Source organism: Ornithorhynchus anatinus, chromosome 2 (genome assembly GCF_004115215.2).
Source record: "Ornithorhynchus anatinus isolate Pmale09 chromosome 2, mOrnAna1.pri.v4, whole genome shotgun sequence".
Lineage (NCBI taxonomy): Eukaryota > Metazoa > Chordata > Mammalia > Monotremata > Ornithorhynchidae > Ornithorhynchus > Ornithorhynchus anatinus.
In genome coordinates this window covers 153,102,801-153,124,818 of record NC_041729.1, presented here as the reverse complement: position 1 = coordinate 153,124,818, position 22,018 = coordinate 153,102,801, and the positions used below count along the sequence as shown (strand labels likewise).

The following is a 22,018-nucleotide window of genomic DNA, read 5'->3' as shown; positions in this document are numbered from 1 at the left end:
ACCCCGGTGCTTAGAACAGTGCTTGGCACATAGTAAGTGCTTTACAAATACCACAATTATTAGTATTATTATTTTGCAGTTGTAATGTAAAGATGTTATGCAGAAATCCATTACAACCCCTGAAACCACAGTGTTTTGCCCTACTTCCTCCAAAGCCATGAAACCTGTTGCTTTTGGTGAACCACACATCTCTCTGGTCATTCATTCCCACTCTTAAGACAGAAACTGTGTCCAACCCAATTTGCTTGTATAATAATGTTGGAATTTGTTAAGTGCTTACTATGTGCAGAGCACTGTTCTAGGCACTGGGGTAGACACAGGGGAATCAGGTTGTCCCACGTGGGGCTCACAGTCTTAATCCCCATTTTACAGATGAGGTAACTGAGGCACAGAGAAGTTAAGTGACTTGCCCACAGTCACACAGCTGACAAGTGGCAGAGCTGGGATTCGAACCCATGACCTCTGACTCCAAAGCCCGGTGCTTGCCACAGAGCAACGCTGCTTCTGTATCCACCCCCGCACTTAGTACAGTGTCTCGCACATAGTAAGTGCTTAACAAATACCATTATCATTATTAGTAGTAGTATCTTTTTTGCAAATTCCCCCTCTGACTCCCACCCTCTAACTGAGGGAGCCCCTCAAGGCTCAGTTCTGGGTCCCTTTCTATTCTCCATTTATATCCTCTCCCTTGGAGAACTGATTTGTTCCCATGGCTTCAATTACCATCTCAATGCAGATGATCTTCAAATCTACATCCCCAGCCCTGCTCTTTCTCTTTCTCTGCAGCCTTGCATTTAGTCCTGTCTTCAGGTTATCTTTATTGGCTATCCCGTTGACATCTCAGATTTAGCATCCCCGTAAGAGAACTCCTAATCTTTCTATTCAAAGATAGAATAGACTGACTTCCCCATTACTATAGACATTACCACCATCCTCCCTGTCTCACAAACCTGTAAACCTTGGCATTATCGCTCACTCATCTCTCTCATTCAAACCACCTATTCAGTGTCACCAAATCCAGTCAGTTCTACCTTAACATATCTAAAATCCACCCAATCCTCTTCATCCAAACTGCTACTAGGCTGATCCAAGCACATATGTTATCCTACCTTGATTACTGCATCAGCCTCTTTGCTTCCTGTCTCTTTCCATTCCAGACTTTATTCTGCTGCCAGTTTTATTTTTTTCTGAAAATGGTTGTCAATCCTCATCTGCATCAAACAGAATGTCCTCATAATCTTTTAAAGCACTTAATCACCCTGCCTCCTCATATCTTACCTAGCTGATTCCCTACCACAACCCAATAAGTTCACTTCACTCCTCTGATGCCAACCTACTCACTGTACATCAATCTCTTCTATCTTACTGCTGACCCCTAGCCCACATCCTACCTATGGCCTGGAAAGCTCTCCCCCTTCACTTCCAACAAGCCATCACTCTCCTACCTTCAAAGCCTTATTGAAGACACATCTCCTGCAAGAGGCCTTCCCCAAATAAGCCCTTACTTCGTTTTCTCCCAGGCCATTCTGTATCACACTTGTGCTTGAATTTGTACCCTTTATTCATCTCACCCTCAATCCCAAACACTTATGCACATATTCATGACGTATTTATATTAATGTCTGTCTCCCCTTCTTGACTATAAACTCCTTTTGGGCAGGAAACCTGCCTACCAATTATGTTATACTGTACTCTCCCAAGTGCTTAGTACAGTGCTCTGCACATAGTAAGCATTCAATAAATAAAATTGATTGATTGATTAAGGCATGGGTGCTTTAAATCACCAACATTTTGGCACCGTCTCCTGCCATTCCCCTTCCACACCAGTCTGACCAACGGTCATCTTAAGAACCATCCAAAGCTGGCCCTGGCTAGGAATCAGAGCAGGAGAACAAGAAATGACCCTCATTCCACAAATTCCCAAAGCAGTGGATTAGATAATAAACATCCATTAGATAAAACCTGAAAAACAAGAATCCCTAAATAAAGCTCGAATTTTCCAGGACAGTTAGGATTCCTGGAGTCTGGTAAAATCCTATTGAAAGTCACAATAATGACTTTATAGCAGTGTAGGGAAAAGAATCATTATTACTGCAGGAATGAACCTTTTAGAAATTTGGAATATTTTCTCAAAATACAAATATAAATATTTTGTTCTCTTTTTTGTTTTTCTTGACACCTTGTACCAAAAGTGTTACAGTGTGGCTTAGTGGAAAGAGCATGGGCTTGGTAGTCAGAGGACTTGGGTTCTAATCCCAACTCTGCCATTTGTCTGCTGTGTTACCTTGGGCAAGCCACTTAACTTCTCTGTGCCTCATTTACCTCATCTGTAAAATGGGGATTAACTGTAAGCCTCAATTGGACAACCTGATTCCCCTGTATCTACCCCAGCACTTAGAACAGTGCTCTGCACATAGTAAGTGCTTAACAAATACCAACATTATTACTATTATTATTACCTCAGCACTTAGAACAGTGCCAGGCACATAGCAAGCATTTAACAAATACCATAATAATAATAATTAGATAAATAATAGCTAATGTGAAAATGTCACATGCACAAACTGTCTCATATCTGTTTTAATCATAAAGTGTTAAGTGTAGGTATCGTTATCATCTTAATAGGTATGGAAAACAATGGATTCAGGCCCTGCTCTGCTGCTTTGAGATTCAGGCAACATTTCCAAAAGAAGAAGTTTTGGCCTCATAAGAAAAAAGAACCATTCCTTTATGGAAACTGTCCATTGGACTTTTCCTTCAAGACACAGGTGATGGGCGCTCCATCATATTATTCAGTAGTATTTATTTACTAAGCCCTTGGAATGTACAATTCGGCAACAGATAGAGACAATCCCTGCCGAATGTTGGGCTTACAGTCTAATTGGGGGAGACAGATGGACAAAAACAAGACAACATAATCACGATAAATAGAATCAAGGTGATGTACACCTCATTAACAAAATAAATAGGGTAATAAAAATATATACAAATGAGCACAGTGCTAAGGGGAGGGGAAGGGAGAGGGGGAGGTGCAGAGGGAAAGGGGGCTTAGCTGAGGGGAGGTGAAGGAGGGAAGGAGGAGGGAGCAGAGAGGAAGTAGAGGGAAAAGGGGAAGCTCAGTCTGGGAAGGCCTCTTGGAGGAGGTGAGCTCTCAGTAGGGCCTTGAAGAGGGGAAGAGAGTTAGTTTGGAGGAGGCGAGGAGGGAGGGCAATCCAAGACAGTGGTAGGACATGGGCCAGAGGTCGGTGGCGGGATAGGCATGAATGGAGGATGGTGAAGAGGTGAGCAGCAGAGGAGTGGAGAATGCAGGGTGGGCAGTAGAAAGAGAGAAGGGTGGTGAGGTAGGAGGGGGCAAGGTGATGGAGAAACTTGAAGCCAAGAGTGAGAAGTTTTTGTTTCGTGTGGAGGTTGATAGGCAACCACTGGAGGCTTTTAAGGAAGGGAGTGACAACATGCCCAGAGCATTTCTGCAGGAAGATGAGCCGTGCAGCAGAATGAAGACTAGACTGGAGCGGGGAGAGACAGGAGGAAGGGAGATCAGAGAGAAGGCTGACACAAAAATCCAGCCGGGATATTATGAGAGTCTGTACCAGTATGATAGCCATTTGGGTGTCGAGGAAAGGGCGGATCTGGGCGATATTGTAAAGGTGAGACCAGCAGGCATTGGTGATGGATTGGATGTGTGGAGTGAATGAGAGAACAGAGTCAAGGATGACACCAAGGTTGTGGGCTTGAGAGACGGGAAGGATGGTCATACCGTCCACAGTGACAGGGAAGTCAGGAAGAGAACAGGGCTTGGGAGGGAAGATAAGGAGCTCAGTTTTAGACATGTTGAGTTTTAGGTGGCGGGCAGACATCCAGGTGGAGACGTTCTGGAGGCAGGAGGAGATACGAACCTGAAGGGAGGGGGAGAGAACAGGGGAGGAGATGTAGATTTGGGTGTCATCTGCATAGAGATGATAGTTGAAGCCGTCGGAGCGAATGAGTTCACCGAGGGAGTGAGTGTAGATGGAGAACTGAAGAGGGCCGAGAACTGACCCTTGCAGAACCCCTACAGTTAGAGGATGGTAGGGGGAGAAGGAGCCCGCAAAGGAGACCGAGAATGAAGGGCCAGAAAGATGAGGAGAACCAGGAGAGGATGGAGTCCGTGAAGCCAAGGTGAGATAGGACGTGGAGGAGAAAGGGATGGTCGGCTGTGTCAAAGGCAGCTGAGAGGTCGAGGAGGATTAGGATAGAGTAGGAGCCATTGGATTTGGCAAGAAGGAGACCATGGGTGACCTTTGAGAGAGGAGTCTCAGTAGAGTAGAGGGGACAGAAGCCAGATTGGAGGGTGTCCAGGAGAGAGTTAGAGTTAAGGAATTCAAGGCAGTGAGTTTAGATGAGTCGTTCTAGGAGTATTAGATATTAGAAACATATAATAAAAAATGATTCCAATATTAAGTGTTTACAATGTGCTAAATACTGTTGTACATACAAGATGATTAGATTGAACCCAGCCCCTGTCCCACTTGCGAACCACAACCTTTTAGATCCTCATTTTGAAGATGAAGATATATCAATCTATTTATCATTATCACCACAGAAAATGTACAAAAGAAGCAGGGTGGCCTAGGGGGAAGCTTGTGGGGCTAGGAGTCAGAGGAACTGGGTCATGCTTTGTGTGACTCTGGACAAGTCACTTAACTTCTCTCAGTTTCTGCATCTGTAAAATGGGGATGAATTAAGCTTGTTGTGGGCAGGAAATGTGCCTGTTATATTGGTGTGTTTACTCTTCCAAGCGCTTAGTACAATGCTCTCCACACAGTAAGCATTCAATAAATGATTGATTGATTGATTGATTGATTGAAATGCCTTTTTTCCCTTCTTCCAGCCCCATGTGGAAAACAAACTGTCAGATCTGATTATCTTGTATCCATCCCAGGGATTATAAAGTGCTAGGCACATAATGAACACTTAACAAATACCACAATTATTATTATCTTAACAACTGTCACTTCAAGGAGAAATTTTCTCTCATGGAGGAGATCATTTAGATTCATGTATTAAAATTACTTCATGTAGAAAATGATAATTAAATGTCCTTTCTGCTCTACCTTCCAAGCAGTGCAGTCTCATCGCTAGGCAGAATTTCTGGCTTCATTTTATACTTCCTTTTGAAGTTTAGGATTATCCCCTTTTCTAGAAAAATGGACAATTAAATATCCTCCTCTCTCCAGGTCTTACTGATTATATGGACGCTCCCTAAAATGAACAAGGACACACCAGCCTTCTACCTCAGTAGAGATTTTCCTCATCTTAGGTTACGAAAGATGTGCTCTATTCTTCTGTTCTTGGCATTGGATTGAAAAGAGAAGTGTGGCATCAAAGGGCAGCATTTAGATCAACCTCAAAGCGAACTTCCCTGAAGCCCGATGAGAACTATGTAGACAAGTAACCACCACCCAGGCTGGGCTCCTCTGATTTAGCAGCTGAAAGATGATTCAGTGGGAAATGCTTTGTCTGGTCCAAAAATAACATTTTAGTTCTAGGACCTTTCAGACTATTGTTCGCACACCTGGGTATCAAAGAAGATAGAAGCAGATAACAAAATTCAGGAAAATGTTTTATAAAATGAATCGCCCAATAAGTCAAGCAAGATCCCAAAGCAATTCCTTTCCTCTTGGTTTAGTTTGTCACTGGCCAAGTCCAAAAGCCATTATTACACTCAGTCTGTGTAATTGAGAGGTTTAAAGGACAGCTAAAATGTAAACACCATACCCAAGCAGCTTGAGAGCACTTTCATATAAAGTAACCATTTTTATGGGAGAAAGGTTTTGGGGTGGAAGGAAGGGAGCTTAATGTGCTATATTTTATCAAAGATTAGATGAAAATAGAAATATTAGATTTCTTTTGCTGGCCAGCAATCTACTTGAAAAATAATGGATTATTCAGCAGAGGTGGAAGCAATGATTACAATGTAATCATTTGCTGGCAAACTCTCAGTCAAGAACATGGTATTTCCTAAAAACCAATGGAACCTTTCCATCAGAGCACTTTATGCTTGTATTCCCAGATAACTCCATTTAACAACTTCATACTTAGATCTATGGAAGCTGGGACATTGTATTTCTTTGATTACTGGCAGCTTCAAAAGTATTCATTCAAAGTAATATTCTTTGGGATATAGGTTTGTCACTTAGTTTACAAATGAATTCTAAATAGCTGTTTTGGATTTCAGAAATAACTCTAGAATAGCTATGTTGGCTGTAAGTTTACAATAGTCACCTACCACTCAAATCGTTTTTCTAAATAATCCATAAGTGAATTCATCAAGATGCATAGAACCTACCAGTAGTGCCAAAAAATAATTAAAATTGTATATTATGTTGTAAAAAGGAGCACAGGCTATTTTTAATTCTTATTTAGTAATTTCATTGAATTCATTCCTTCATATCATTCCCTTATATCCTTATATTCTTTAATATGTATTATTGTCTATCTCCCCACTCTAGACTTGAACCTTATTTTGGGCAAGGAATATGTCTGCTGATTCTGTTGCATTGTACTCTTCCAAGTGCTTAGTACAGTGCTCAGCAAACAGTAAGCACCTAATAATAATAATGTTTGAGGAATTTTTTAAGTACTTACTGTCTACCAACCACTGTACTAAGTGCTGGGGTGGATAGAAGGAAATAGTAATAATAATGATTATGGCTTTGGTTTGTTAAGCACTTAGTATGTGCCAAGCACTGTTCTAAGCGCTGGCATAGATACAAGGTTATCAGGTTGTCCCACTTGGGGCTCACAGTCTTGATCCCCATTTTACAGATGAGGTAGCTGAGTCACAGAGGAGTTAAGTGACTTGCCCAGAGTCATACAGCAGACAAGTGGCAGTGCCAAGATTAAAACCCACAACCTCTGACTCAGGATTGGGCAAAGTCCCTGTCCCATGTGGGGTGCACAGTCTAAATCTCCATTTTACAAATGAGATAACTGAGGCACACAGAAATTAAGTAACTTGCCCAACATCACACAGCAGACAAGTGGTGGGGTTGGAACTGGAACCCCTGACATTCACACTCCCAGGCCCATGGTCTATCCACTATGCTGTGCACTTAAAAAAAATACCAGTGATTGATTAATTGATTGATTCCCTTCAATTCCCAACCTTCTAAAAATACTGTGTGAACTCTTTGTGGGCAGGGAATGTGCCTCATGTTTTGTTTTATGCTGCCAAGCACTTAGTACAGTGCATTGGACCCAGTGGATGACCAAAAAATACCAGTAATTCTAATCTATTATTTGGAATCTGAATAATCTGGCATTCATAATTTAATAGATGGATGTATAAACTATAGGACTCACCGTTGGTGATACTTCTGCACTGCATTATTGAGTGGTCAAAGAAATAAGGAGAACCAGGAGAGGACAGTGTCAGTGAAGCCAAAGTTGGATTATGTTTCCAGGAGGACTTGGTCCATGGTGTTGAAGGCAGCCGAGAGGTTGAGGAGGATTAAGATGGAATAGAGGCCATTGGGTTTGGCCAGAAGAAGGTCAGTGGGAACCTTAGAGAGGGCAGTGTCCATGGAGTGAAGAGGGCAGAATTCATTCAATAGTATTTATTGAGTACTTAATGTACAATTCAGCAGACAAGTGGCGGAGCCGGGATTAGAACCCATGACCTCTGACACCCAAGCCCATGCTCTTTCCACTAAGCCACAATGAAGACAGTGAGCCCCATCTGGGACATGGACTGTGTCCAACCAGATTACCTTGTATCTACCCTGTTGCTTAAACACCATAAAAAACCCCATGATTATTCTCATTAGTAATGTTAGTAATGCTGAGCCATGTACTGCACCTCTACCCACCTAGTGGTTCGTGGCTCAGTGTGCTCCAACGCTTCCTGCCAAATACTAAGCGCTTAAATACTATAAAAAAGAAAAAAAGGAACAAGACTGACAGGGAAATATGTGCAAACCACTAGCACTGAAATCAATTCTTTGGCACAGCTTCTCAGTTCTGAAGTCTCAGAACCCAATCCAAATTGGAGGGGATCTAGGAGAGAATTGGAGGAGAGGAAGTGGAGGCAGCAGTTGTCGACAACTTGCTCAAAGAGCTCGGAGTGGAATGGTAGAAGAATATGGGGTAATAACTAGAGGGAGCCATTGGGTCAAGGGAGGGTTTTTTTTTTGTTAGTGGAGTGGTTAGGAGATTAATGAGCATGCTTCAAAGCAGTGGGGAAGAACCCACTGGAAAGTTCTAATTTTGAACAAGGAGTTATATATTCATAAAACTTTATCAGTGGATGACCAGAATTTATCTGAAACATTGTTCTTCCATTTAGAATGCTTTTCAAATGTACATAGTAACAGAAGTAATAGTTTAACAGTGGCAGAAATGGTAGAAATTGTACAAGAGCCTTCTGTTGCCTTCAGGGTGCCACGAGATTGTCTTGCCAAAGATGACTCTATTATAAATAGGACCAGATGTATTTTAGGCGAAATAGATTTGATCATTATTAATCACCTGCTTGACTATGATTCATTGAGAAGGGAACTATGCTAAACTTTAAAGGCTTACAAACTCTTAACTTTGACTCGTTACCCTCCCCACTATTCTCCACTACCTTGTGCCTCTCGTAGGTGGCAAGATTAGGCTACAGGATTCCAGTCCCTATCTGCTGTCGTCCATGATTATTATGATATTAGTTATGCTATTAGTTAAGTGCCTACTATGTTTCAAGCCACCATTCAATCAATCACCTTTATTGAGGGCTTACTATGTGCAGAGAACTGTGCTAAGTGATTGGAAAAGTACGATATACAGACTTGGCAGATATCTTCCCTACCCACAAGAAGTTTCCAGTATAGAGGAGCAGACAGATTTTCAAATGAATTATGGATGTGTACGTAAGTGCTGTGGGGCTGAGGAAGGAGTGACAAGGGGGTGGAAATCCAAGTGCAAAGGTGAAGCAGAAAGGAGAGGGAGGAGGGGAAATGAGGGCTTAGTCAGGGAAGGCTTCTTGGGGAGATGTGATTTTAATGAGGTTTCGAATGTGGGGAGAGTGAGAGTGGTCTTTCGGATATGAAGAGGGAGGGAGTTCTAGACAAGAGGTGGGGTGTGGGTGAGGGGTTGGTGGTGGGATAATGGAGACTGAGGTACAGTGAGTGGGTTGACATTAGAGGGGTGAGTCCTGGGCAGAATGAAAGAGCCCAGGAGCCTTGCAGGAACACAAAAGGGCTAGTAATGGACCCCCGTGAGGAACTGGGACTGAGTCTGATCTGATTGCCTTGTATCTACCCCAGAGCATAACACAGTGTCTGACACATAATGAGCACTTTTTATTATTATTATTAATTATTATTGTACTTATTAAGCACTTACTATGTGCCAAGCACAGGGATAGATAAAAGATTATCAGGTTGGATATAGTCTCTGACCCATGTGGGGCTCACAGTCTTATTGCCCATTTTACAGGTGAAGAAACTGAGACACAGAGAAGTTGTGACTTACCCAAGGTCAGACAGCAGTCACGTGGTGGAGCCAAGATTAGAACCCTCAACCTCTGACTCCCAAACCTGCACTCTTGCCACTTGGCCATGCTGTTTCTCTACCATTATTATTAGGATGGACAGGAAGGAGCTAATGCTTTAGTGAATTTACTGGAGGGAAGGTACAAAATTAAGTCGTTTCTGGATGACGTGATTTCTACCTAGCAGCAGAACGTTGGGTGTGGGAAGGAGGTGGGGCACATTGTGCTTCGAGGTTGTGCTAGTTCTTCGTAGGTCAACAGGAAGGGTCAGACCTTTAATTTCTGAAATACCTAAGGGAGCAAAATTCTCTCCTCTGGGGGTGAACCGTTTGTATCCCAAGACCAGGCTCCTGCCCAGAGTAGGTACAGTAGCAATAACTAGTACTGATTGATTAGTTGAATTATGTGTACAGTGGACACCTCAGTAAAATGCCTTAGGGGAGACTATTGAGTATTTGAGACTTTCTCCCAATTTTGGTCTTTGTTTTGTTAATGATAAAACTATCATTTTAAGTATTAATAAGGTAGTCATTAAATTATGGAAGCCCGTTAGAAAAGCCAAAGGTCAGACTTCAACTTTGTGAAATAAAGTGATGGGAAATTGTTTTTGTTTTACAAGTTGAAATAATTAAGATGCACTCAATGGGTTTAGAAGACCTCTGAGCATAAAAAAAAATACTTTAAAAATTAACTTCACAGAATATAATTCCACGGTTATATTTCACTCATTTTGTAGAAATAGAGAAACCTGCCTTTATTAATCTTTTATCTCCATATCCTTGTACTTGAGTGCTTACTCCCTAAGTCCTTTAGTACTGACCCCACATCCCATCAGCACTCATGTACATATTTCTGCAACCTGTAATTTATTCTAATGTCTGTCTCCCACTAGACTGTAAGATCCAACTCCCTCTCCCTTCTCCGTCATCTATGCACTTAGATCCGTAACTTTCAGGCATATTCACTCCACCCGCGATCCCACAAAACAAATATATATATGCATATGTATATAATATATATATATAATATATATATATATTACTGTCTGTCTACCCCTCTAGTCTGTAAACTGGTTCATTCTTTCAAATTTATTTACTGAGCACTTACTATGTGCAGAGCTCTGTACTAAGCACTTGGAAGAGTACAATACAACCATAAGCAGACACATTCACATTCTCTGCTGACAGCAAGCTTACAGTCTAGAGGTGGGCAGACAGACATTAATATAAATATATGAATTACAGGTATGCACATAAGTGCTGTCGGGATGCATGGGGGGATGAACAATGGGGGCAGTGAAGGTGAGGCAGAAGGGAGTGGGAGAAGAGGAAAGGGGTACTAGGCCATACAGCTGAAAATTAAATTTAGAAACGGACAAATTGGGGGTAATGTGAAAAGATGCACCAAAGAGAAGGTGTTACAATTTGCTTATTTCATAAAAGTGTGCGATATGGTTCTCCTAACACAAAACACTCCCTGAAATTTCACTAAGTTCAAAGACAAAGTGAAACATGGCTGATTAGGAGACCTTCAGGGAATGGACGTTAAACTGCTGTTACCACAGTATCTGCCTGCTTCTCCCTCCCAGTAGGTCTCTGTGGCTTCCAACGTCTTTGCTTCTGTTTCTGCTCCTCATTCTGTCAAGAAGTGGGATAATCAATTTTCTGCCTCATTTAGGTCAGTTGCAAAGCACTGTGATGCCACTGTCTGATTTGTAACAGGAGTTTCGTCAGTAAGGCAGGAAATACAATGTGTTGTTCAATAAAAATGTCTAGGAACAAGAAATGAGGCCTTATGAAAATAATTTCAGGGTCTAGCTATGAAAGTGTACAATTATTTTGATAGCAGGAAGTAATGATATTTCCTCTCAAGGAAGTAGGATAAAAACCTCTGACATCATGTCTATGTGTATGTTTTTACATTTATTTAATTATCAAATTCTTTATTCAACTATTTTACCTGTTGCTTTTGGACTATTTCCTGTTATATTTTTCTTCCTCCTTATCCCAATGCTGGTAAATAATTTTCAACTAACGGGTCACCTCAGTAGACTTTAAGATGCTAGAAGGGAGGCATTGTGTCTCGCTTCTGTTGTATTTTCCTGCATTGAATAGATACTCAATAAATATCACTGATGATAATGGTGATGATTCTTTGGCATGAAATATTTCTGCATTTTCCTTTTTTTTAAAATGAAAGAAAATTTCTGGACGTGATATTCATCATGTCAGGAATCTATCACTATTTCCGTCCTCCCCAGTCTATATGATACCCTGCAAGGGTCACCTTCCTAAGCATCACTCACTCCACCCCTCTCCTCTCAAAACCTTCCACTGCTTCCCTGTGTCCCTCTGCATCAAACAAAAACTCCTCACAATCAGCTCTAAGGCTCTCCACCCTATATGCCCACCTTACCTATCTGCGATAAGCCAGCTGTATTTGTTCCTTCCAACCAAACAGTGGCATTTATTGAGCATTTACTGTGTACAGAGCACACTACTAAGTGCTTGGGAGAGTACTTGTTTTGTTTTGTTGTCTTTCTCTCCCTTCTAGAATGTGAGCCCGTTGTTGGATAGGGATTGTCTCTATGTGTTGCTGTACGTTCCAAGGGTTTAGTACAGTGCTCTGCCCATAGTAAGTGCTCAACAAATACAATTCACTGAGTACAGAATAAATTGTCAGGCACAATCCCAGCCCTAAAGGATCTTGTAGTCTATAGACATTAAAATAAATTACAGAGAGCGAAGCAACAAAATATAAATATGTATACAAAATGCTGTGGGGCTTAAGATAGGATGAGTATCAAAGTACTTATGGACTCAGGTGCATAAGAGACATAGAAAGGAGGGAAAGTAAGATGGGGAAATGAAGATTTAGGGAAGGTTCCTGAACAGCTTTGCGTAGTGAGTAGAGCAGGGGCCTAGGAGTCAGAAGGGCTTGGGTTCCAATACTGGCTCGGCTACTTGCCTGCTATGTGGCCTCAGACTGGTCACTTCACTTCTCTGTGCCTCAGTTACCTCATCAGCAGAATGAGGACTAGAACTGTGAACCCCATGCAGTACAGGGACTGTGTCCAACCCAATTTGCCCATATCCACCCAGTGCTCACTACAGTGCCTGGCACATAGTAAGCACTTAACAAATACCACAGTTATAATTCCTGTAACTCACTTTCAATTCCATCCCTCACTTATCCTGTACCCTGGCTTGGGACTCTCTTCTTCTCCAAACCAGACACAACTAATCCCTTCCCACATTTAAAAACCTCCTAAAATCCTACCTCTTCCAACAAGCTTTCTCCAGTTACTTCTGAGCCACAAAATAATAATAATAATGATGATGGTATTTGTTAAGCGCTTACTCTGTGCAAAGTGATGGCAAAGTGTTAAGCGCTGGGGAGGATACAAGGGGATCAGGTTGTCCTACATGGGGCTCATAGTCTTAATGCCCATTTTACAGGTGAGATAACTGAGGCATAGAGAAGTTAAGTGACTTGCCCAAAGTCACACAGCTGACAAGCAGCAGAGCAGGTTTTTGAACCCATGATCTTTGACCCCAGCCAGAGTCATTCATTCATTCATTCAACTGTATTTAATTGAGCACTTACTGAGTGCAAAGCACTGTACTAAGTGCTTGGCAGAGGACAATATAACAGTAAGCAGACACATTCCTGCTCACAATGAGCTCACAGTCTAGCGGAGGAGACAGACATTAATAAAGATAGAAAAATAAATAAATTAGAAATATTCTAAAATTCTGTAATAGTTCTACTATTGCTACAATTACTACTGGTTCCATCTGTGGATAGAAGTGCATGACTTGCCTGAGAGCCTTTTCTCTGGGTACCTTTCGGCATTTGAGGATAACAAGCTACTTATGACCAACTGTGATGAAATGAATTAATATCTGGCAAAGCGATGGAGAAGGCTATTTAATGCTCTGCCCCACTTTAGTTTATTAACCTTCTACCATGTTCAGAAGCTTCTGCCAGTACTTTTAACTCATTCATTCAGTCGTATTTATTAAACGCTTACTGTGTGCAGAGCACTGCTCTATAGGCTTGGGAAAGCACAATACAGCAATAAAGAGTGACAACCCCTGCCCACTTGTCTGAGGAAAATTCATATGGGTTTCACTGGGTTCATTTCCAAGGTGTAATCAGAGTGGCTTAGTGGAAAGAGCCCGGGCTTGGGAGTCAGAGGTCGTGGGTTCTAATTCCAGCTCCGCCACTGGTCAGCTGTGTGACCTTGGGCAAGACACTTAACTTCTCTGGGCCTGTTTCCTCATCTGTAAAATGGAGATGAAGACTGTGTGCCCCATGTGGGGCAACCTAATTCCCTTGTATTTACCCCCGCACTTATTACAGTGCTTGGCACACAGTAAGCCCTTAACAAATACCAACATTATTATTATCCAGCTCTTAGAACAGTGCTTGGCACATAGGAAGTGCTTAACAAATACCAATATTATTATTATCCAGCTCTTAGAACAGTGCTTGGCACATCGTAAACACAACAAATACCATCATCATTATTATTATTAAAGTATTCAGAAATTGAGAAAGATAGCAGATCATCTCTCTTCGGAAAGAGAGACTAGCGGCGTGTAACGTGTTGTGTGTGTTTTTGTTTTCTGAACAGACATTGATGAATGCTCGGATGGTTTTGTTCAATGTGACAGCCGTGCTAACTGCATTAACCTGCCCGGCTGGTATCACTGTGAGTGCAGGGATGGCTACCACGACAACGGGATGTTTTCACCTGGTGGAGAATCGTGTGAAGGTCAGTACCGGCACGGGGGTTCTGGGTGCGTGAGAGATGGTGGATTGAAGATGGCAGCATTTTCTGGGGGTAACACCCCCCCCACACACACACACTCCAGCACCTTAGAAGGGTCTCAACTGACTGTGGAGTCGGAAGGTAGAGAGCACTTTAAAATGCCATTAGGAAAATCAGGAGAAGCAGTCTGGCTTAGTGGGTAAAGAGTGAAACTGGGAGACAGAAGTATTCATTCATTCACATTTATTGAGCACTCACTGTGTACAGAGCACTGTTGTAAGTGCTTAGGAGGGTACAATGGAAAAATAAATGGAAAAATTGCCTGCCCACAATGAGCTCACAGTCTATAGGGGAGACAGACATGAATATACATACCTATGTATAATATATAAATTACATATATATCTGCTGGGTGAACTTGGGCAAATCACTTAATTTCTCTGTGCCTCAGTTATCTCATTTGTAAAATGGGGATAAGGACAGACAGCCCCATGCGGGACAGGGACTACTGTATCTAACCTGACTAGCTTGCTTCTACCCCACCATTTATTACAGTGCTTAGCACATGGTAAGTACTTATCAAATACGATGTTTTGTTTTTTTAAAGGTCACATTTATTGCATTTTGATCTATGACCTTTTGGTATTTGGCAGGAAATGTGTCTGCCAACTCTGTTGTATTGTACCCTCCCAAGCACTTAGTACAGGGTTCTGCAGATAGTGAGCACTCAATAAATACTATTGATGATAAGATTGGGATCTATCAGTGGTATTTCTTGGGCACCTACTGATGTGCAGCACTCTAATCAGTATTTCAATCCATCAATCATTCAAATTTATTGAGTGCTTACTATATGCAGAGCACTGAAGTAAGCATTTGGGAGAGTACAGTATAATAAAGTAGTTAGGCACTATCCCTGCCTTGAACAAGCTTTGTCTAACAATGGAGGTGTTTATTAAGTGCTTAATATGTGTCAAAACCTCTATTAAGCGCTAGTGTAGACACAAAATAATCAGGTCCCACAAGGGGCTCACAGTCTGATTAGGATGGAGAGCAGGTATTGAATCCCCATTATGCAAAGGAGGAAACAGACTCAGAGAAGTAAAATGACTTACCCAAGATCACACAGCAGACAAGGACAGAGCTGAGATTAGAACACAGTTCCTCTGACTCCCAGGTCCATGATCTTTCTCCTTGGCCACACTGTTTTTCTGCAGCCTAGAGGGGAAGACAAGACACTAAAATAAGTTATGAGTACAATGAAGAAATAGAGTTTATAAAAATTATATAGTTGATGCTCTGGGGAGGATATGGGTCTTTCAAGGTTTAGGTAGCATGGAAGTGCTGAAATGGAAGTTGAGAATATAGACTGGGGAGATTAGAAATCAACTGGAGAAGGACTCCTAGAGGAAAGGCAGCTTCTTACACAGCCTTGACTCCCTCTGTAAGCAGAGGAGCTGTGTGTCAAGGCAAAATTTGCTTTCTCCTGAAATCTGCAATCCCAGCTGGCACCTGGTTGGTCTGTGCAGAAAATCAGTTTGTGAGTTCATTCTGAGCTGGTGGAATGAAGATTATTTTAGTATCATCTGTGCAAAGAATGAATCTAGAGTCAGCTCCACTGGGTAGGGACCTCATTTTCGAATTTATGCCTCTGTATGATATTTTTAAATTATTAAACATTATTTTAGTGCATAAAGGTATTCTACTATTAGCATTCACAGAATTTTCTCTCCCTAGTCAATTCCTCCTTTTCTAATAACAATCAGAGGTTACTATGGGTCAAGAACTGTGCTAAACTCTGGAGAAGTTTCAAGGTAATTAGGTTGGACACAGCCCGTATCCCACATGGAGCTCACAATCTAAATAGTTGGGAGTCCAGTACTCTCTTCTTCCCAGCTAAACCCAAGTCTTCTAATCTCTCTTCTTCTACTGTTTATTTCCTGCTCCTTCTAACCATCTCCATCCTCTCTCCATAATAATAATTATTATGGTGTTTGTTAAGCACTATGAGCTAGGTACTAAGCACTGGGGTGGATACAAGCAAATCGGGTTGGACACAGACTCTGTCCCACCTGGGGCTCACAGTCTCAATCCCCCTGTTACAGATGAGGTAACTGAAACACAGAGAAGTGAAGTGATTTGCCCAAGGTCGCACAGCAGACAAGTGGCAGAGCATGATTAGAACTCACATCCTTCTGAATCCCAGGCCCATGTTGTATCTAGAAGCAATGTGGCTTGGTGGAAAGAGCCCAGACTTGGGAGTCAGAGGTCTTGGTTCTAATCCCACCTCTGCTGCTTGACTGCTGTATGACTTTAGGCAAGTCACTTAACTTCCCTGGGCCACAGTTGCCTTATCTGTAAAATGGGGATTAAGACTATGAGCCCCAGGTGGGAAAACCTGATTACCTTGTAACTACCCCAGCTCTTAGAACAATCCTTGGGACATAGTAAGCGCTTAACAAATACCATCATCATCATCATCTTTCTCTTTAACCCTTCTCTTCCCCTGCCTCTCACTCCTCTATCTGATTTCACTTACCATCCCTAGGTCTATTCTTCTTGCCTCTTCCAACTCCATGGAACCTTTATTGCTCTCCTGATCCACAGTACTAAACAACCTAATGAAAAGACCCCAGGTGTTGGAGTAAGAGGACCTGAGTTCCAATCTCATTTCTGTCACTTGTCTGCTGTGTGATATCACTTCCCTTCTGTACCTGTATCCTAACCTGTAAAATGAAAATTCAATAATAATAGTATTAATAACAATGAGTATAATAATTATGGTATTTGATAAGTGCTTACTATGTACCAAGCACTGTTCTAAATGCCAGGGTAGATAGAAGTTAATCAGGTCAGACACAGTCCCTGTCTCAAATGGGGCTCACAGCTTTATCCCCATTTTACAGATGAGGTGACCAAGGCACAGAGAAGTTAAGTGACTTGCTGAAGGTCGCACAGCAGATGCGTGGTGGACCCAGGATTAGAACCCAACTCCTTTTGACTTTCAGGCTCTATCCACTAAGCCACACTGCTTCTCAATAACTTTCCCCTGCTACCTGGACTGTGAGCCCCATGTGCGTTGGGGGCCGTGACCAACCTGAATATCTTGTGTGTGCTTTTTAGTATCAGTATCAGTTAACGATACTTATTTAACACTTATTGTGTGTCCAGTCCAGTACTAAGTACTTAGGAGAGTACAATACAATAGAATTGTTGGCATGATCCACCTTTGAATTGGACAGAAACTCTTCCCATAGGCCTTAAAGCACTCAATCAGTTTGCCCCCTTCAACCTCATTCCCTGCTCCCTCTAGGTGTAAGCTTACTGTGGGCAAGGTGAGTGTCTGCTAATTCTATTGTATTGTACTGCCCCAAGTACTTAAATATAGTGCTCTGCACATTGTAAGCACTCAATAAATTCATTCATTCATTCAATCATATTTATTGAACGCTTACTGTGTGCAGAGTACTGTACTAAGTGCTTGGAATGTACAATTCGGCAACAGAGACAATCTCCACCCAACAATGGGCTCACAGTCTAAAAGGGGGAGACAGACAGCAAAACAAAACAAGTAGTCAGGCATCAATACCATCAAAATAGATAAATAGAATCATAGATATATATGCATTAATAAAATAGAGAAATAATACATACAAACACACAAAAGGGCTGTGGGGTGGGGAAGTGGGTAGAGCATAGGGAGGGAGTAGGGCGATAGGGAGGAGAGGAGGGGCAGAGGGAAAGGGAGGGCTCAGTCTGGGAAGGCCTCCTGGAGGAGGTGAGCTCTCAGTAGGGCTTTGAAGAGGCAAAGAGAGTTAGTTTGGTGGATGTGAGGAGGGAGGGCATTCCAGGACAGTGGTAGGACATGTTCCAGGGGTCGACGGCGGCACAGGCGCGAACGGGGGACCACAAGGAGGTGAGAGGCAGAGGAGTGGAGTGCACGTGGTGGGCAGTAGAAAGAGAGAAGGGAGGTGAGGTAGGAGGGGGAAAGGATGGAGAGCTTTGAAGCCAAGAGTAATGAGTTTTTGCTTCATGTGAAGGTTGATAGGCAAGCACTGGAGGTTTTTGAGGAGGGAAGTGACATGCCCAGATCGTTTCTGTAGAAAGATGATCTGGGGAGAGGAGTGAAGTATAGACTGAAGCAGGGAGAGACAGGAGGATAGGAGATCAGAGAGGAGGCTGATGCAATAATCCAGTCGGAATATGACCAGAAATTGTACGAGCAAGGCAGCAGTTTGAGAGGAGAGGAAAAGGTGGATCTTGGCGATGTTATGAAGGTGAGACCAGCAAGTTTTGGTTATGGATCGGATGTGTGGGGTGAATGAGAGAGCAAAGTCAAGGATGATACCAAGGTTGCAGGTTTGCGAGACGGGAAAGATGGTAGTGACATCCACTGTGACGGAAAATTTAAGGAGAGGACAGGTTTAGGGTGGGGGGAGATGAGGAGCTCAGTCTTGAACATGTTGAGTTTTAGGTGGCGGGAGGACATCCAGGTGGAGATGTCCTGAAGGCAGGAGGAGATACGAACCTGGAGGGTGGGAGAGAGAACAGGGGAGGGGATGTAGATTTGGTGTCATCTGCATAGGGATGATAGTTGAAGCCATGGGAGTGAATGAGTTCACCGAGTGAGTATAGATGGAGAACAGAAGGAGACCAAGAACTCACTCTTGGAAGCCCTACAGTTAGTGGATGGGAGGAGGAGGAGGAGCCCGCGAAGGAGACCGAGAATGAATGGACAGAGAGATAAGAGAAGAACCAGGAGAGGACAGAGTCTGTGAAGCCAAGGTTTGGATAATGCGGTGAGGAGAAGGGGATGTTCCACATTGTCAAAGACATCTGAGATGTTGAAGAGGTTTAGGATCGAGAAGGAGCCATTGGATTTGGCAAGAAGGAGGTCATTGGTAACTTGAGAGGGCAGTTTTGGTGGAGTGGAGGGGACAGAAGCCAGATAAATCAATAAATACCATGGATTGATTGATGGATTGATTATTTTACCTAACTGGATCTCTTATTACAGCTCAGCTTGCACATTTTACTTCTCTAGTTCCAGTATGCTCATTTTATCCCAGTCTCATCTATCTCACTGCCGACCCCTTTCCCACCTCTTCCCTCTGACTGGAATTCTCTCCCTCTCCATATATGCCAGACTGCCACTCCCCCCACCTTCAAAGTCTTACTAATAACTACGATTATTAGCAAGGCTTATTTATAGTCCTCTAGACCATAGGCTCATCTTCTAGACTATAAGGTAGTTGTGGGCAGGGAATGTGTCTGTTATTGTTATATTGTACTCTCCCAAGTGCTAAGTACAGTGCTCTGCACACAATAAGTGCTTGAAAAATACAATTGACTGACTTATTAAGTCACATTTCCTCCAAGAGGCTTTCCCCGATTAAGCCCTGTTTTCCCCAGCTCTCTGTCCCTTCTTTCTTTGTCATCACTTCTGATTCATAAGCCACTTGAGTGAGAAGTTCACTTGGATCTGTGAACTTTGGGCATTTGGCAATTGCCCTACCCTCAGCCCCAGAGCACTTAGGTACATATCTATAAATCATTTTATTATGAAGAATTTCTATGGTTGTCTGTCCTCCCACCTAAACTGTAAGCCCACTGTGGGCAGGGATCAGGGATCATGCATACCAACCCTGCACACAGTAAGCACTCAATGAATGCCATTGATTGATTGATTGATTGACTGATGATCCTTTCTTCGAGGATCTTATGATCTAGTTCAGGAGACCAAAATCAAAATATACTATATATATATGGGGGGAATGGATGGGGAGCATAAGGCGGTTAACATAAGGTGAATTTAATGGGTACAGATCCAAGTGCATAGGAGATTAATAATCTGGGATGAAAAGGATGAAAAAAGGAGAGATTAGTCAGGGAAGGTTTTATAAAGGAGATTTAGTTTTAGAAGTGCTTTGAAAATAGGGAGGGGGTGCTCGGTCAGATAGCAATGATTGGGACAGAGTAAGTGCATTAAATTTTTTTAAAATACCCAGCACCTTATGTCCCCAGCTTTCATACCCCGCCTCTTCCCTTCATTTTCCACCATCTGTCCTCTGCACTCACTGTCTCCATGTCCCCTTTCTTAATAGTAACAATAATAATAATTATGGCATTTGTTAAGCACTTACTATGTGCCAGGCACTGTACTTAGTGATGGAGTAGGTACAAGCAAATCCAGTTGGACATAGTCCCTAACCCATGTGGGGCGCCGTCTCAATCCCCATTTTACAGATGAGGTAAGGGAGGCACAGAGAAATAAAGTGACTTGTCCAAGGTCACACAGCAGACAAGTGGTGGAGCCCAGATTAGGGATTATTTCCTGAATATTCATAGATGATGTATCACTTTACTTTCCCCTAGCCCTAGCCTTTGTCCTAGTTCCTAGTTTCATTCATTCATTCATTCAATTCAATAGTATTTATTGAGCGCTTACTATGTGCAGAGCACTGTACTAAGCGCTTGGGATGAACAAGTCAACAGATAGAGACAGTCCCTGCCGTTTGACGGGCTTACAGTCTAATCGGGGGAGACGGACAGACAAGAACAATGGCACTAAACAGCGTCAAGGGGAAGAACATCTCGTAAAAACAATGGCAACTAAATAGAATCAAGGCGATGTACAATTCATTAACAAAATAAATAGGGTAACGAAAATATATACAGTCGAGCGGACGAGTACAGTGCTGTGGGGATGGGAAGGGAGAGGTGGAGGAGCAGAGGGAAAAGGGGAAAATGAGGCTTTAGCTGCGGAGAGGTAAAGGGGGGATGGCAGAGGGAGTAGAGGGGGAAGAGGAGCTCAGTCTGGGAACGCCTCTTGGAGGAGGTGATTTTTAAGTAAGGTTTTGAAGAGGGAAAGAGAATCAGTTTGGCGGAGGTGAGGAGGGAGGGCGTTCCAGGACCGCGGGAGGACGTGACCCAGGGGTCGACGGCGGGATAGGCGAGACCGAGGGACGGCGAGGAGGTGGGCGGCAGAGGAGCGGAGCGTGCGGGGTGGGCGGTAGAAAGAGAGAAGGGAGGAGAGGTAGGAAGGGGCAAGGTGATGGAGAGCCTTGAAGCCTAGAGTGAGGAGTTTCCAGGGTCTTGCTCCCATTCCAAGTCTTCCCAAGTAATACCATCCCCCAGGCCGGTTTTTCAGGTCATATTTTACTGAACTATGACAGGAAAAGCCTTCTCACTCAAGCAACTGATGATCAGAAGTGATGGCAAAGAAATAAAACAACAAAACAAGAGTCAAGAAGGCATTTTTACCTGCTGTGCTGACACCTTTTTAATACAGCAACAGCCTGTCAGGATTGTGTTGCTGAGGTGACATTGGTTTTAAAAGCCTTCAGAGTCACACTCGGTCCTTAAATCGTGTCTTCCATCTTTGACCTGAGGGAGACTTATGAAAACATAATATCTCCATTTAACAAGTAGGAAAAGTGAACAGCAATTTTATGGCTCATATAAGATCAGACAAGGTATTGCCTGTTATCGTAGTCAGAGTTGCAGACTGCTAAATTCTCAACACTGAAGTCTTGATCACAATTCGTCTCCTGCAGTGGAGATTTTGTTTCCATCCCACAGGCTGTACATCACGTTTTGAAAATAACTGATCCCCAGGGTGCTAAAATTGCATCCAGTGGAAAAGTGCTTTGTGATAGCAGGATAAGGAATAGCAGTGCCAAGGGCTTCTTGATGAAAGAGGAAATAATTATGGTATTTCTTTGTTC

At 42.7% G+C, this 22,018-nt stretch overlaps 1 protein-coding gene across 2 annotated transcripts in view; it reads left to right on the top strand.

Annotated features, from left to right (window-relative positions):
* The window catches only part of NELL2 (neural EGFL like 2), a 350,325-nt gene that overhangs the window by 308,464 nt on the left and 19,843 nt on the right, over positions 1-22,018 (top strand). For both annotated transcript variants that reach the window (XM_029058252.2, XM_029058251.2), the window contains exon 16: positions 14,154-14,294. In XM_029058252.2, the coding sequence (XP_028914085.1) occupies positions 14,154-14,294 (141 nt within the window). The remainder of the gene's footprint in view (positions 1-14,153; positions 14,295-22,018) is intronic.